We start from the raw sequence: 17,661 nt of genomic DNA on the forward strand, positions 1-17,661 counted from the left end.
TTCATATCACAGGTTTCTCTTCTTGTTTCTCTACTCGACTACTCCACAGATGTCTTGAGCCCCCTTCTCTCCCACTTCAACCAATTTTTGTTATATTTATCCTTTCACTTATTTCTATAGCTCCTCACTAAGTTCAACAGCTACAACACCCAAGGCTTTTATTCTTTCTGCAATTCACATGCTGAGGAGTCTCAAGTTAAGGTTTCCAACTTCTAGATGGGGCCAGGAGTTCTCCCAAACTTACCACTGATATCCAGCCTACAGAGATCTGTTTCCTTGGAGAAAATGACAGCTTCACAGGGTGGACTTTATGGAAGGGGTGTCAAGCTCATTCATTACGGAAGCTAGATATGACATAAATGTCACTGGTTTGGGCCAGGCCATGGGAACCATAAAATTTAGTGCCAGGTACTGGAGATACAAACAGCAGGCAAAGCCAATGAAGGATATTATTTACTTAAAATACAAACGTGTTTTGAACAATAATGTTCTCACAGTATTATCATTTATTTAATAGTCTTTGATAATTGATACTGGAAAAGCTCATGGGCTGGATAAGAACCCTCAAGGGGCAAGATTAGGCCCATAGGCTGTATGTTGGACACTCATGCTCTATGGCAGACCTGGGAATTATAAGGCCCGCGGGCCACATCCGGCCCGCCGGATGACCCTGACTGGCCTGCGGAGGTCTCTTGTTGGGCAGCGGACCCAGAGGGGAGCGCATCCAGGTCAGGCAATTCTGGTGATGGAGGCACAGCAGCCCAGTGACAGCAGCAAAGTGAGGCTCTGCAGCGACCAGTCAGCAGCACGAGATAGCCACGGAGAGCCGAGCGCGCACAGGGCGGGAAAGAGGGGAACGCCCCAGAAGGCAGTGCGGCAGTTTTGTTCCCCACACCCCCCTGCCTTTAGGTCTCCTGAGATATGTAAAACTCACAGGCATAGCTCCCACGGGAACATCTGGGGACAATTGACCCGGGTGCTCTCCATGGGAGTCACATGGGGGCCCCCCAAATCATTCAATTGTGCCCCACCCCCTCCTCTGCCCAATTTCTTCCTTCTCCAGTTCCCTCTATATAAAAATGTCTCCATTATCAGTGACCCTTCCCAGTTATGGTGACTCCCAATTTCATTTTACAGTTTCCCAGCATCCTCAGGGCATCTGAAAATCATGATTTTGTAATTTGCCTTCCTCCTTTTCTGCCTCTCCAAAAATATATTTTCCCCAAACCGTCCCCCAGCATCCTCAGAGCCTGCATGTAAATCAGCCTTCTTCTCATTCGCTCTCATTCACTTTCAGTTTTGATTTTGCCTCATGAGGGAGGGGGGGTGAGAAATGGCTGGGATAGAGCCACCCCAGCCGGGAGAGTGGAGAAGAGATCATGTGTGCCCTTCTGAAACTTGCATTGGTAAGTTTTAAAACAAAAGAAAAGATGATTATTTACTTTCAGTTTTACAGGGGGCTTCACTAGGGGGATAATTAAAACAAAAGCTAGGAATGAGTGGAGGGTAATAAAACATTATTCACAGCAGTAATGAAACATTTTGAAAGCATTTTAAGTCATAAGACACTTTTAAGTGTTATAACAGTTGTTAAACATTTTGAAAGCATTTTGAAAATGTTATCAAAATGTTTATCTCTGCTGTGTGCCATGGCCCATTGCTGTGTTCAGATTTGTGAGTTGGGACATGTTCTATAATGTGATGGTGGCTTTGAGATGACCTGGTGCAAAAAATTGTTCTTTGCCTTTGATCATGGTGGGGGAGGGTGGCTGCCCATCAGGCGTGTGGGCGCAAAACTCAGATTTTGCCCCAGGCTCAATTTTCCCTAGCTACACCTCTGGTTACAATGTAACATTCTCCCACTGTTTTCCTACAGGGTGATGTACTAATAGTAGTGTAGTGAATGGACCTAGACTGGGAGATCCTGGGTTAAAACCATAAAAGGAGAGTAGCATTAGTACATGGAAAGGAGGGGAAGAGAGAAAAATGGACAGTACTTACTGCTGCTGTTCAAATGTAAATATCAAATGTTCACTGCTCAGCCTCCCTTTCGTATTGCTAAGAAGAGCCTTGCTGGGGCACACCAGTGGTGCATCTAGTCTAGCCTACTGTTTCACACAAAATCCAACCCTGGAAGAACAGCAAACAGGGCACAGAGATCAAGGCCCTCCCCACCACCCGAATGATCCAGCTTGAGTCCTGAGATTTTATTGTGGGAACTCACTCTCGTGGTTCATTTGGCTGAGACCCACGCAACAGGGCCTTCTTCTTCTTACAACAAAGACTAAACAAGCAGAGACTCAGACAACTTCAGATGCTCATCTTCCAGTTAACTCAACTGATCAACTTAGTATAATATGTTTTGTCATAATGTATTATATTTGTAATATCACTTTTTAGGCCAAATTACAGCAACCGTTCTAGAACGAGTTGATGCCAACTACGATGTACACTGAAGCATTCTTATGATCACACTGCAAAATGTTATCCACATTTTTTTTCCATTTCTATTTTGACATTCTCTTCCAACTGGGACCATCAAACCAGCTATTTAAGGGCTGATTCAACACTGCTTCTGCCTCCCTTAAACATCCCCTTCTGACAGAAGGAAGCTGAAGAGGCAAAACTTGCTAGTGTGGGAACCACAAAGTACTGTCTTTGTCCCCAGACTGATCCCTCACTATTTCTGCAGTAAGGAGGTCTCTCCATTAACAAGTACAGCACAGCCTAGAAGGGATTTGGAGAGACTAAAAAGGATGTTCCATTTTGAGAAAACAATCCCTGACATGTTGGGAGGTACAACATGTCCCTTTTCAATGTCAGAGGAAGCTAGATGCAATGACATATAGCCTCTGGAATGCCTGACTAACCGCAAAAGTTTCAGAATAATGAGTCTCCCTCTCGCAATCAGGAATTATTGGACTGGAGAATATGTTACTGGAAATATTACACAAGGGTGGCCTAGAAAATTTTGGAGCTTGACACAGAGTTTTCAAATGACACCCACAATGGTGGCAAAAACAACTTAACCAAATAAATGCAAATTTCCTGCCTTTTCACGGTACCTCAGAATCTGCCACCAAAGGTAGACTGCCTCACTGTGACTAACAATGGGTCTTAATGTCATATTTTCAAACTTACTGTTGCATCCACGGAGGACAGAATGTTACTTTTATGAATGCGAGGAATCTAACAAATATTTGTGAGCTATATCTGTGGAGGGCGCAGGCACTCCATGGCTGTTTGGTTTCCAGTGTCAGCATACGCTTCTTAGACGCACGTTAATTAAATCAATGCTTCCATTCCTTTCCTCTTAAAATCTCATTGAAAAAGTCATCCAAAACCATGCAAAATAAGAGGGTGCAAATTCCCAGCAACTCAACCTCATTTTAAAATCGTTTTTCTCCTTCTGGGTATTCCTTCTGATCATGGGGCACCATTGAGAGAAAAGTGTCTTTAAAGAGAGTTTATGTGAGGTGGAGAAGCTCAGGCAGGGAACGACTTGGCTTCCCCCTTTCATCCGTACTTGCTTTTAACCCCCTTTCCACACCTCTTTGCAGAGGTCTGGCTACAAACAAATCCTTACATTCAGGGTCTTCCTGCCATCATTAGTTACTGAAGAAAGGAGGAGGATATTTTCGCAAAGATTCCTTTAAAGGCGATTCAGACCTCTTTTAAAAGATGGGAGCATCAGGAATATGACTGAGTCACACACTGAACATATGCTTGAAATCAGAGTCCATTCAACTTTCTTTGGCTTGACCAGCAGCACCCTCTAATGACAGCTTTTAAAGTTTTGTTCTCTGAGATCAAGGACAGCTGAGGAAGAGGGAGCTCTAAGTCAGCGTGTGAATCATAGAACTTAATGGAAAGCCAGCGTTATGTGCCACTAACAGAATGGAAATCATCAGCCTACCCACTACAACATCAGCACAACAATGGGATCTGGAAATTGGCTAACCGTCATTGTCCATGGACATGGAATAAAGACAGCCAGCATCAAAGCTGGAATAATCAGAGCCAACTTTTTTTTCCCATTGCTCCAGGGGGATCTGAAGTGCACATGGGCCAAAACCCAGAGCTAATTGCAGTGTGGGCAGTTGGTGGGATGCAGAAGAGTCCTGTTTTGTGCATTTCTGGTCTTAGGGCAAGGCCACCTTGACTCAAGAGACCTAAGCCATCACATGGATACGGCTCATGCTTCCCCTTACTAAGCCTTCTTTAATGTTTTATAGAGGTGCACCATGTTCAATCCTGCTAGCTGCAAGGTTTCTATGTCAAGAATTGGGGCACCTCTCAAAGGGTTCCTCTCCCAGGTCTCTTGTCTGAGGATTACCCCTTCATCTTCCAAACTGATATCTTAGAGTGCTCAACTGAGTTATACTGTGTACCACTGAAGCAACGTTTTCCTGCTCTGCTCTTTCATATCAGTACTGCTTATGTAATCAGAGCAGAGCAGGAAAATGTTGCTTCAGTGGTATGCAGGGCGGCTGGGGAATAGTATTGGCAGGGAGGCTGGGGAGAAGTATTGGGACGCCTGATGGGGACCTGGTTGAGGACCTGGCCTGAAGGTGAAGATGACTTCACCATCTGGGTGGAGACCAGGAGGCCAGAGAGGAGGGCAGGGCCAGTGGGGCTGTCAGAGCATGGGACAGGTCCCTGAAAACCCCAGCATGTGTGTCTGTCCCTCAACAAATTGATATGTGAGCAGAGTCTTGTGCTGGTTGGGGGTGGTCAGCCTGCTGCCACAGCAGCATCTGCACTCCAGAAGCTCAGAGGCACAGGGCTGCGACAGCTGCAGCACAGGGAGCTACCTCCATGGCCGTCAGGGATGATAAGCAGCAGACAGAGTTCAAACACGGCCTGTGTCAGGCCAGCAGGAGAATTCAGAAAGCAGGGTTAAACAAGCCAGAGAGTCAACCCCTGAAGAATATACACACCGAAGGGGAGTAGCCAAAGTAATTACAAGCCTGTCTGAGGTCAGTGGAGAGTCTAATGGAGAGCAGACAGTGTCCGGAAAATAACACGTTGCATCCACAGCTTCGGTCTTTACCACCCCTTATTAAATTCATCTGGCCTGCCTGTAGGGATAACTCTGTAAAGATTTGGCATGCTCTGCTGTATAGCATCAGCTCTGCAAACGTGCCGACCATCTTCTCTCCTTCAGAGCTGCCATAAGTTTCTGCCTACAGCACAGTGCTGTATCAGGGGAGTAAAAAAAAACTGTCAACATCCTGCCCAGTACTCCTGATAAGCTCTGAACCAGGAGTCTGTGATGGTAAATCTGGCTGGTTCCTCTGAGGCTCCAAGACATCTTCATCAAATGAACTCTCAGCCTCTGTGGGGGCAGGGCATGACAAGCCTTGAGGTGTCCAGAGGCAGTGGTAACAGAGGCACTCATGCCCTGCATCCACTGGGCCGCTCAAGCTGTGGATTCCAGCCACTTACATATGTATGGTGTCCCTTCAGACAATCCAGCCCACATGGTCAACAGGATTGGGAGAATGCATTGACCAGGATGTGACCCCTGAGCACGTGGCCCAGGAGATGGGGCAGACTTGTCATCAGCAGCAGTGTGTGGGGAGGGAGGATGCTGGAGAGACATCTGGGGGCTCCTGCAGGGGCTCTTCACCACCACCAGCCTGGCCCAACAGTCCCCTGCCATCCAATGAGGTGGAAGCCACACCTATGGAGGCAGGGGCCCCTCTCAAGGGATGGGAGATGCCCCAGGTCCAGGGAGAGCAGGACAGCATTGCCAGCCATGGTGCATCCTGTTGGGGCCAAATTTGCTTGATGACACCTGGTTTGAACTGAAGGGAGATAGTGACAGCACCTGGAAGGGTGGAGACCAGCACCCCTAATGCTGGTACAACCCTTTAACTGCCCCCAGTGCACTTTCACCTTACTCCTTTGGATTGGGCTGTAAGAGTGGTAAGTGGCTCCCTCCCTTTCCACCACCACCCCGCACCCCAGGAACCCTTGGTCCCATGGGTTCAGTAATGTACATTCCACCTGTGCCATCCCTCCCATGTTTTTACCCATTGTCCCAAAGCATGGAGCAAGAAAGTTGTTAGGGTCCAAATTCCAGAAAGAACTCTCTGTGCAGTGAACTGTATGAGGGCACCGTCGTCTTAGAGGCCCATACAGCTGTTATGGATATCCAAGACATCTCAAGATCATCAGCCTAGGATGCTTATTCCCAAACACACTCAAATGGAAAGGGTGGAGGCAAAGGATCCCTCCCCAGTGCCCTGAGAAAAATAAATTTTTAAAAAATCTGTCCCTGGATCAAGGACATAGGTAAGGGTTTTTTTTCCCCCGGGTTTAAAACCCCCCATTACATGTCCGAAGCTCCGCCCCTTGTTTGTGGGTTTTTTGTATTTTAAAAGTGTTTTTTTCAGTTTTTGGCCTTCGGGGGCGCAGTTTTTAGGCTAGCAGGACCAAAATTTCCAGGATTTTTTTGGGAGAGGCTCTCCTGATTATACAACCCAGGTTTGGTGAGGTTTGGTTCAGGGGGTCCAAAGTTATGGACTCCCAAAGGAGGTGTTCCATACCCCATTGTTTCCAATGGGAGCTAATAGAAGATGGGGGCTACATCTTTGAGGATCCATAACTTTGAGGGTCCATAACCCCTGAACCAACCTTCACCAAACCTGGGTGGTATCATCAGGAAAGCCTCCTAAAGATACCCTGAAAGTTTGGTGCTGCTAGCTTAACAATTGCACCCCTGACAGTAGGCACCCCCCAAATTTCCCCAGATTCTCCTTTTAAATCCACCCCCTTTGGCAGGGATTTAAAGGGAGAATGTGAGGTCCCCAGTTTAAACATTGAAAGTGATACTGTTTTAGGGTGGGGGATAACCCACCCCAAAGCAGCATCACTTTCAATGTTGTTTTAACTGGGGACTCCAGATTCTCCCTTTAAGATGGATTTAAAAGGAGAATCTGGGCTCCCTAGTTTAAACTCAATTGAAAATGATGCTGTTTGGAGGTGGATTCCAACATTACAACGGCTGCCCATGGGGGGGGGGGGGGCGGGGCGCAAAACTCAGAATTTGCACCAGGCTCTATTTCCCCTAGCTACACCTCTGCCCAGAGGGGAGGGCAGAAGGGACTGCTGGCTGCCAGCTGGAAACCCATTTGGGGGGGCGGGGCAGGCAGGGCAGGGGAGTCTGCCATCCCTGGCCTCGGAGAGCTGCTTTTATAAGCACTGAGGCCAGGGCGGGGCTTGGAGAGGTGGGACCACGCCCAGGAGTGGGATCCAAAAATTTTAATAACAGGTTCCGACGGTGGTGGGATTCAAACAGTGGTGCCACCGCTCACATGCACCTCCAGTCCCTATTGGGCAGGGAGGTTGCTTTAGTAACCCCTTCTTGGCACTCAGAAAAAATTAGTAACCACTTCTAGAGAAGTGGTGAGAACTTGTTGGATCCCACCTCTGGCCACGCCCCCGGGGCGGCAGGGCCCCACCCCCTCACCTCACCCCATTAAAAATCTATACCTACGTGCCAGCCCTGGATGTTAACAATAGCTACTTCGTGGCCATCACCAATTCTGTAAGGTCGGCCGTCAGTAAATGAAAGAAAATCAGAAAGTAAAGGGGGGGAGGGAAATCCTGTTTGAAAACTGGGAGGGCAGCTAGAAGAGCAGGTGCATTCATTCTATCCATTCGAATACAAATACACAGATGCCAACACAACAGGTAAAGGGAAGGATGCAGAGAAGGCACAAAGAAAAATAACTTTGATGTTGGTCTGTTCATGGTGGTTTCTCCAGCCCAGATTCTTGCCCTTTCCAAAATAACGGGGCCTAGTAGAATCACTTATACCAGGGCTGGCCCTGTGTCCCACCGGGAATTTCTACATGGTAGATGAGGGTGAGGGGAAAGACTTTATTATCAGTTTGTCCGGGGGTCGCCGCAACTGCCGCGACGGCTCGCCCCGGACTCGCCCAGCCGGGAGGCGGGGCCGGCGGGAGGCCGGCGGCGGGACCCGGCAGCGGCCGGCTCGGAGAGGAGAGCGCCGGCGAGGAGGCAGGCCGGGCGGGAGGCGGCCCCGGCACGCTGCAGCTGCGGCTGGTTGAGCCGGCAACTGCCGGCGGGACCGCAACGCAGCTGCGGCTGGAGAACCGGCCGGCGGTCGGCAGCCGGGCCGCAAACGAGGCCGGGAACAGCCCCAATCACAGGGGAAAACTATTTAAGGGAGAGGGAGGGAGTTGCGGGGGCCGGGAGCAGAAGGGACAGGCGTGGGGCAAAGACAGGGAGAGAGAGAGAGGGAGAAGGAAAGGAGGCGAGAGAACAGAGAAGTTGGGGCGAGAGGAGAGAGCGAGAGCGGAAGAGACGCGGAGGAGCGAAAGGGAGGGAAGGAGGAAAGGGAGGCTGCTCAAGGGGTTAGTTGGCTCTGCACCCGCGGGGCTGTCGACCCCAGCCTCGTGTAGGCAAGCCGCAGGCGAGCGGGAGGAGGGTCCTCCTACCTCCTCCCTTGGCAGCCACCCTGTGGTTGCGGCAGCTGGCAGTGCGGGCCCCAGAGACCGGGGCCACTGACGAGGGGCACATCACCTCGGTTAGGGACGGAGGGACGATTTGCCAGCCCGGGCTGCAGGAGGGGCAGGGGGAACGCCACACAGTTTAACACAGACCAGTCTGGAAGTGTGCTTTCCTATCTCTCCCTTGTAAAAAAGAAGAGTTTTCCCAGATATACTGCTTGTGAGGATGCTCTCAGACACAGCTTTTTTTGCTTGTGAAGGCATTGTCAACCCATGAAGGTTCTACTTTGCAACTCCTCCTGCCAACTGGCCTTGTTTCTTTCACAACTGTGCCAAATGCTGGCACTTCCACTTTTGCCATCAGTGCTGGTTTTAAAGTGAAAACATAGATACAAACTTTCTGCAATTCTCTTGGTGAGGACAAGCTGTTAATGGCAGGGTATGGATCCCAAGGCTTGTTTTTAGAGAGGCTACTGAGGCCAACCTTTCCCTACTGATAGGAATATATTGGGCAGTAGGCTTCATACTTTACACATGCTCAGAGACTGGGTTTACCTCCTCATGGCATAAACAAGAAAAGAGGGACTTGGGGTAGCACTGTTTGATTATGTGCCCTGCAACTTTTTAATGAATTTAATTCAATTTCCTTTTTCAAGTAGGATTTTTCCAGAGCTCTTAATGTAACTTCTGTGGCTCTGTGGAATTTTATAACATTTTGCAACTGGGTTTTTAAACTAGTGATATTGCCAACTCACCTAATCCTTTCTGTAAAGTCCACCCAGTGGCATAGCTGCCATGGGGACATCCGGGGACAAACACCCCAAGCACCCCTGTGGGAGTCGCGTGGGGGCCGGGAAAATCACCCCCAAACTTCCAGGAAGGAGGAGGGGAGTGGCTCGCGCTGAGGCCCAGCAACACCCCTCCTCCTTTCTGGGGGTGGCTGGGAAATTCCTTCCCCCTGGCCCTGCCAGGCCAGGCCGAAAAACAAAGTAAGTGGGGCAGGTGGGAGGGGTGCAGACAGTGGTGGGATTCAGCCGTTAGCTAACAGGCTGAATCCCACCAGGGAGGGCGAGCAAGGGGCCTTTCTGAGCCCTGGAGAGATCCAGGGCTGGGAAAGGCCAGTCGCTGCACTCTACTGCAGGGGCAAGCAACAGGCCTTTCTGAGCCCCGGAGTGCTCTCCCCTGCAAGGGGGGAGCAACGAACTTCCTCTCACCTGCAAGGGTGAGCGACGGGCCTTTCCCATCCCCAGAGCACTTTGAGGCTTGGAAAGTCCCATCGCTGTTCTCCCCTGCAAGCTCTTCCACAGCCCCCCCTACCCCATCCCCAGCAAGCTTGCTCTTCCCATGGGTCATAGGACCGTTGCTGTTTTCAGATTTGTGAGTTGGGGCATGTTCTTTAATGTGATGATGACTTTGAAATGACCTGGTGCAAAAAATTGTTGTTTGGTTGTGGTGGGGGAAGGGGGAAACGCAAAACTCAGATTTTTCCCCGGGCTTCATTTTTCCTAGTTACACCTCTTGAGTCCACCCCTGAAATGGCTTCTAAGTTCACGGATCCTAGAACCATTTTTGTGGTTGAATTTAATCCAGAATATACTTTTATTAATTTCCTAGAATTTATATTTAGGGCCAGTTCTCCACTGGGAGTCAGTATCTGGTGACCCTGCTGAGCTGTGCCAAATTCTTTATCTGTTTGGTGGAACAGAAAACTTCAGGGGTACTGTGCCATTCTACATTATATAAAATTTACCTATGTCACCCCGTGGGAAAGGCAGCTGCCATACTGTTTTCTTCCAGTGCAGTACATCATCAGGTAGTCCACGTCAGAGCCGATCCTACCTTCAAGAAATCAAGTGTCTGAGGCTGCTACACATAGGTTGAATCCCCACGGTCAGTTAATCGCATGATGTGCGAAATAACCAGGTTTCAGCAAGAACTCCCCACTGCCTGATTGCTGAACACGGATTCATCCAAGTTCTGGTGCTCCCTCTCCCCCTGATCGCGTGTTTTTTCAGAACCTGCATTATGTGCACCTTTTAAAAAAACACGCATCGAATCCAGATCGATGGGGAGGATCGGGGTTTCAATCTAGATTTAATTGACAGAGTAGGCGGTTCATCAACGGATAGGTGCGTTACCAGAGAAAGATAAGTGCAGTTGAAGACGGCTTGGCACAGCAGACAAATAACTCCACCACACAGTAGCTTCACTTCAAAGAAGGAATTTTACTTTCAGGTGCAAGCTATATACAGTGAATATCAAGGAACAAACCGGCAGCATGCTTCACAGTAAACAAGAATCCCTAACAGATAATGTGCACTGATAGTGCTCCACTAATATACAAACACTGCCCAATCACTGAGAAGGTCACAGCACCGGATCAGACTGGTTTGGTTCAGTTGCATCAGGCTTTTGCCAACTGACCCTGGATGACAGGTGCTGTCATTTAGATCTCCATGATCTGTGCACAAGATGCACACCTCTTTATTTTGATTCCCTGACATTAATTTCCCGCCGTTGGCAGTGATGCAGAGCCTTCAAGTCAATCACAGCACAGTGGGCTGTGCGCAATTCATGCGCAGCCCTTTTGTTTTGCACCAGTGGAGGCTACAGGGAAATGATTCTGTGCCAACTGTTAACTAAAATTACACTTTTGTGCCAGCGCAGCTGCATGGGAAAAGAGTACCGAAGCCGTGCATAAACGTAGCTTAGTACGAAAAACAGCTACCGTCTACCTACGCATGCACGTGGTGGTGTAGCTCCGCAAAAAATAAGTTTTTTAAAAATTTCCGCCCCAACACAGCTCAATAGCCAATCAGGACGAGGAAGAGAGAGCCACCGAGCAGATTGCACGTTTGATCACGCAATTGTGGGAAGTGTTGCATTGTTTGAAAACATGATAGACATGGATGTCCTCATCACACACACGCTGCAGTGCGGTGGGTGGAAACCATGATGAAGAGGTGCTGTTTCTTTTGAAACCTGGTTGTATCTAGATTTAATTTCTCAGTGAGGAAATGGCCATGGTCTGCCAATCAGACTTAGTTCAGGACCATCACCATGTGGGTAGGATTGATGTGCTCAAGCATGCTAAGCATCTGATGTTTCTTTCGTCTGGAGTCCCAGTTGATCTGCAATGTCTTTGTAATGATTGGGATTCCAGAAAACATAATCTATAGCAGTGGTTCTCAACCTTCCTAATGCTGCGACCCTTTAATACAGTTCCTCATGTTGTGGTGACCCCCAACCCTAACATTTATCCATTTTACAGATGGAGAACACTGATGCAGAGAGTCTTAGGCGACCCCTGTGAAAGGGTCGTTCGACCCCCAAAGGGGTCCCGATCCCCAGGTTGAGAACCACTGATCTGTAGGGTACCGTTGGGAGATGGGGCAGGGTGTGAGAAGGCTGGGCTACCCAAGGCAAGAGGACAAGGTGTGCAGAGAGCTGAGCCTGGGGTTGTCACATCTACTCTCTGAAGGCCTCACTTATTTCAGGATGTGATTCTTCCTTTTGGGGAGAAGTAGGGATTGTTAGAATTGAGGGCTTTGAGGAGCACAATGGCATGAGATCTGAATTGGAGAAAGACTGGCTCCATATTCACTGCAGCCACCAAGCCCTTATGAAGTTTTAAGTGTTCATTTTTTTTTTTGCATTGCAGAGTGCGTGATTAACTGCATCATGGGAAGCTTTGGCATTATCAGCTGGATATCAAGTGGCAGCTTTAGATTCCCATGATAAAAAAAAGAGCAGAAGAAAAACTTCAGTGAAAGGTTCAGAGCAAGATGTTTTAACTGCTGTTCAGTTTTACTATGTATATCACCATGTGAATTTGTCCGTATGCTACCTTTGAATGGCATCACTGACCGATTTCTAAGGAACTGTCCTAAAATTATCGATGGTATTTGCTAAAGAGGGGTGGGCAAGGAGATCTTTCCGCTTGGTCACTCCCAGGGGAAGTCTTAACCCATAGGCAACAGGGGCAGCTGCCCTGGGCCCCTTTTTGGAGGAGATGGACTGCCCACAGCCCTGTATTCCCAATGGAGGGCAGAAAAGAAGAAAAGGAACAGGTCCCACCACTGCCATAAGAACATAAGAACAAGCCAGCTGGATCAGACCAGAGTCCATCTAGTCCAGCTCTCTGCTACTCGCAGTGGCCCACCAGGTGCCTTTGGGAGCTCACATGCAGAATGTGAAAGCAATGGCCTTCTGCGGCTGTTGCTCCCGAGCACCTGGACTGTTAAGGCATTTGCAATCTCAAATCAAAGAGGATCAAGATTGGTAGCCATAAATCGACTTCTCCATAAATCTGTCCAAGCCCCTTTTAAAGCTATCCAGGTTAGTGGCCATTACCACCTCCTGTGGCAGCATATTCCAAACACCAATCACACGTTGCTTTATATAAGCGCATGACAATCTTTGCAGTTTTATTATCAATTCCTTTCCTAATGATCCCCATAGAGTTTGCCTTTTTCACAGCTGCCATGCATTGAGTTGACATTCCCATGGAACTATCAACTAAGACGCCCAAATCCCTTTCCTGGTCTGTGACTGATAGCACTGATCCTTGTAGCTTGTATGTGAAGTTTGGATTTTTTGCCCCTATGTGCATCACTTTGCATTTTGCTACATTGAACTGCATTTGCCATTTCTTAGCCCACTCACCTAATTTATCAAGGTCCGCTTGGAGCTCTTTGCAATCCTTTGTGGTTCTCACCACACTACATAATTTGGTATCATCTGCAAACTTGGCCACCACGCTACCCACCCCTACTTCCAGGTCATTTATGCCATTTGCCCCACCCACTTTTTTAAAAGGGAGATTCTTTTCTTCTTCTTTTGCCTTCCAACACTTACATTTCCTTTTATTTCCTAGGACTATAGTTCATCTTATACAATTCAAGGCACCGAGAGCTTCTGACAAAGAGGTTGAAAAGTAATGTGTGAAGCAGCACTGATGAGGCAAACTAAAACCAGCTATCATCTTTGCGCAGACTACTCAGTTCATTCCATTCCAGTCTATTAATATTCCTTCCTATTTATACACTGGCTCCTTGCAGCATTGTAGAAGAGCTACAGCTGCCAAGCTGAAGTGAAATAAAGGTCCTGGTAACCATTTGGAGAAAGTGATCACTGGAAAGAGACTGAAAGAAATGTGTCATAAGTAGATAGTGCGGAGACGCTGGCACAGCAGGCCTGATGGATCATAACTGAAGCACACAAGAACAGCAGGTCAATATTCTTACTGCAGAGGCAAGGCTGTCTCAAATTGTTGCTAGAACTGCATGCTCAGCAGCATAAATAACAGCCAGCAAGGACACTGGTAGAAGGATATGAAGCTTATGCATGCTGGTCTTCAAGCATAATTATCTAGCATCAAGCAGGGATTTAACAACAGACATACCACAGACAACCTGAGCAGGAGTGCTGGAGGATCTGAACTTGAGGATGGAGAACTCGGGAGGAACGTACCTGAACATGGCTGCAGTGACCTCTAGGGTGGGTGTTGCTCGACTGCTGCAGGCAGTGTTTGGATGTACCACGTTCAGCCTTGTGGCTCACCGAGGGGGATTCAACGCAGCCTACGGCACGTTCTGTATGGCTGTCTGGTGTTTCTGTTTTGCTGTCACCATTTTTATCATCACTTGTGAGTTCACGCGCCTCCACAACTGCCTGAGCATCTCTTGGGGGAATTTCACAGCTGCTTTTGCCATGTTGGCCACTCTTCTGTCCATCACAACTGCTGTCATCTATCCACTCAATTTTGTACAATTCAGCTGCCATCCCATCGGGTGTGAGATGAGAGACTTTCGCATATCGGCTAGTGTTTTTGCTGGGCTTCTGTTTTTTGCGTATGCCACAGAGGTATTTCTGACTAGGGCCAAACCAGGACGGGTGACCAGCTACATGGCCACAGTTTCTGGCCTCTTGAAAATTGTCCAGGCTTTTGTCGCTTGCATCATTTTTGGAGCACTAGTGAACGACAGCCAGTACGATAAGTATGTGGCCAGACAGTGGTGCGTGGCTGTTTACAGCTTCTGTTTTATCCTGACCGTGGTTGTGGTGAGCTTCAATGTCACAGGAAGGACAGCAACACTGAGGTGCCCCTTTGAACGCTTTGTGGCCATTTACACATTTGTGGCTGTCCTGATGTACGTGAGCGCTTCAGTGATCTGGCCAGTGTTCTGCTTTGACCGGAAGTACGGCTCTCCGCACCGCCCTTATCAGTGTTCCAAAGGCAAGTGCCCCTGGGACAGTCAGGTGGTGATTGCGGTGTTCACATACGTGAATCTAGTGCTTTACATTGCAGATTTAGCATACTCACAGCGTATTCGCTTTGTTTCACACCATTGAAAGCCGGTCCCAATGCTGCAAAGTTGTCATGGACCAGAACAGCAGCAGGTTAGGAATGCTGACATTCAGGGTTACCAAGGAATTAAAAATGATCAAAAGACTGTGGTTGAGAAGAGGCCAATCACCAAAAAAACATGGAATGGTTGGATAACAGGTAAGAAAAAGATCATATACAACCTCAAAGGAAGAAAGATTTTTTTCTAGATGTCATCAACTGCTTAATTCTCTCTCATCCAGACAGGGAATACAGCAGAGCAGCGAAAGCCTCATAATTCTAGTACATGCATAGACTTATTGCAACAACAGCAGTAAGACATAATGTTAAGAGTGGTTTTGAACTGTATTCAAGGACTACTGGGGGAGTGCAAAGTTACAGCAGCCACAGAAATGCACATCTACAACAGCAACAGCATCTGCCAAAATTCCAAATCAAATATTGTATTTGTGTTAAAGCGAAAGTTCTGTGTAAACTGGCAAGATTCTGCAGGAAGGGAGGAAATATTACTACAATAATAATGAAGATTTCAAGAATGAGAACCTCTTTCTAGAAGATGGAATAACTATTTCCTTATGCATGTACTTGGTAGTGAATGGTAGGGAGATTTGTGTTGGGCAGAGACTGAGAGGCAAAGTATACTGTCAAGTCTGTTACTGAAAATGGGGTCAGGAAAGGCTGCTGTGGATAGAAGCCCCCCAAATAATTTCCAGATTGATTTTCTGTAAGTTTCTTAAAGAAGCATCTGAGCATACCTGATGTTTGCCCAAAGAAACTGTGGTTACACATACAACATTAGCCTTTGAATCTGTTACACAGAAAAAGTGTTTTTTTTTTTCCTTTCAGGAGTTAGGCAACAGATTTGGTTTAATTTCTCAGCAAGCTTTGCATTGAAAACTGTGCATATTAATTCATCATTTAGAAGATGTCCTAGAATCTTATGTTCCTTTGCAATGCAAAAAGGACACGAATAACATTTTAATAAATCTAGCTAAGTGCCTGTTGCTGCACCTGATCTCAGAATGTGCTGATCATTGGTTTGCAACTGAGAAGCTACACAGGTGCGAAAAATTCTGGTAATCTCCAGTGGTATGGATTAGGATCTGCACCTGATTCTCCTCAACCAAAGACCTTTTCAAAGCTAAGAAGAAACCAAAGCAAGGTGTTTGTGAAGACTGCTCATCTGTACGTGGGGTTTGATTCCAATCCAGAAATAAAAATAGCAAACCAGCATAAATAATCAGGAGTTCCTTAATAGAACTAAGGTAAACAGACACACAAAGCTTTTATACCTAACTTACCCTACCACTGTACATTTATGCATCCATTGTCCTCTTTGCTGAATCTGTTGAATGGCCAACCCTTCCATCCCCTATCACTACTATGTATATCCTCCTCCTAAACATGAAAGCATGAATCATGTCTTCCCACTGGAAACAGTTCTTTCTGTCTAGATATGTACAGCACTTTTTGTAGGGGTGGTGATGGTGGTATCTGAATGCCTTTGCCTTGTCTAGCATAAATCAGATGCTAATAATATAACTGAGGCTCTTTCCATCCTAATCATAATATAATTAATATAATAATATGATAGAGCCTGTTACACCTTGACTTCCTTATAGCTGCGCTATTTTGGGGAACATCCATGTGCTTTTCACTTTTGTCCTTCCTGCTTCTGTGCTTTCCTCCACTTTGCTGTTTAATAAAGTCCTTTTGGAAACATCACAGTTGATGTGCATTTGGATAGTATGTGAATAAAAAGGTGTGCATTTTTGCAGGTCTTGCCTGCATAAGCCACATTTTTCTTGCCTTAACCCCTGCATCTGTCACTCTGTCCCCCAGACACCAGAGGGCTTTGGTGGTGTTTTTAGAAAATAAGGAATGTTTTACCGATTATGCACAAGGTGTTTGCTGTGCGGTGGAGGCGAATGTCTGCCATGGAAAGATTTTTTTATACAGACGTATTTCCTCTACCCCCACTTTCACCTTCCACTGGCAAGCAAATCCACCTATAGCACGATTTTAATTTTGCTTCAATGCCAGAGTGGGACAGATTTGCTAGTGGGGTCAGCTTTGTTCCGGACCTCTGCCCTCCACCCACAGCAAGCCTGCCTAGTCTTACCCCCCCCCCCATACACTCCCTCATGCTGTTTTGCATTCTTTCTCCTCACCCTCCTCCCTGTTGCCGAACTACTTCCCACTTCTTGTCCTGCTGTATCATTTCTATTGCCCATGGCCTCCCTGCTCTTGCATATTTTTAGACCTTTAGATTAAAAAAAATTAAATAACCATATCAATAGATTGATAAATCGATACTAACACTTTAAAAATGTAATAAGACTGTAATAAGATACTAACACTTAAAAAATGTAATAATCAGTTCAAACACCCAATTTGCCCCTGCATTTGATCAACAAACTGGGACATCTCCAGCTTTGCATTTGATACACAAAAAAACAGTGATTCCAGACTACACCGGGAAGAAGCACGTCGGTCTTGACTCTTGGGTTTACAGCACATCAGAAAATGGATAATCATGAACCAGGGGCATACATTGAAAATGCTGGGGGGAAGAATTAGGACTAATAAAAGGAAACATTTCTTCACACAATTCAAGATTGGTGTTTGGAATATGCTGCCACAGGAGGTGGTGATGGCCACTAACCTGGATAACCAACCTTACCTACCAACCTTAATCCTCCTTGATCTGAGATTGTAAATGCCTTAGCTGCCCTGGTGCTCGGGAGCAGCAGCAGCAGCAGAAGGCCATTGCTTTCACCTCCTGCATGTGATATCCCAAAGGCATCTGGTGAGCCACTGCCAGTAGCA

General features: G+C 47.2%; 1 protein-coding gene across 1 annotated transcript; it reads left to right on the plus strand.

Annotated features, from left to right (window-relative positions):
• The first annotated feature begins 13,430 nt into the window (after positions 1–13,430).
• MYADML2 (myeloid associated differentiation marker like 2) lies at positions 13,431–16,514 on the plus strand. Its single transcript, XM_048490686.1, has one exon. The coding sequence runs from the start codon at positions 13,932–13,934 to the stop codon at positions 14,835–14,837; it is 906 nt and encodes a 301-aa protein (XP_048346643.1). The 5' UTR covers positions 13,431–13,931; the 3' UTR covers positions 14,838–16,514.
• Positions 16,515–17,661: the final 1,147 nt, after the last annotated feature.

This window comes from Sphaerodactylus townsendi, linkage group LG03 (assembly GCF_021028975.2).
Source record: "Sphaerodactylus townsendi isolate TG3544 linkage group LG03, MPM_Stown_v2.3, whole genome shotgun sequence".
NCBI lineage: Eukaryota > Metazoa > Chordata > Lepidosauria > Squamata > Sphaerodactylidae > Sphaerodactylus > Sphaerodactylus townsendi.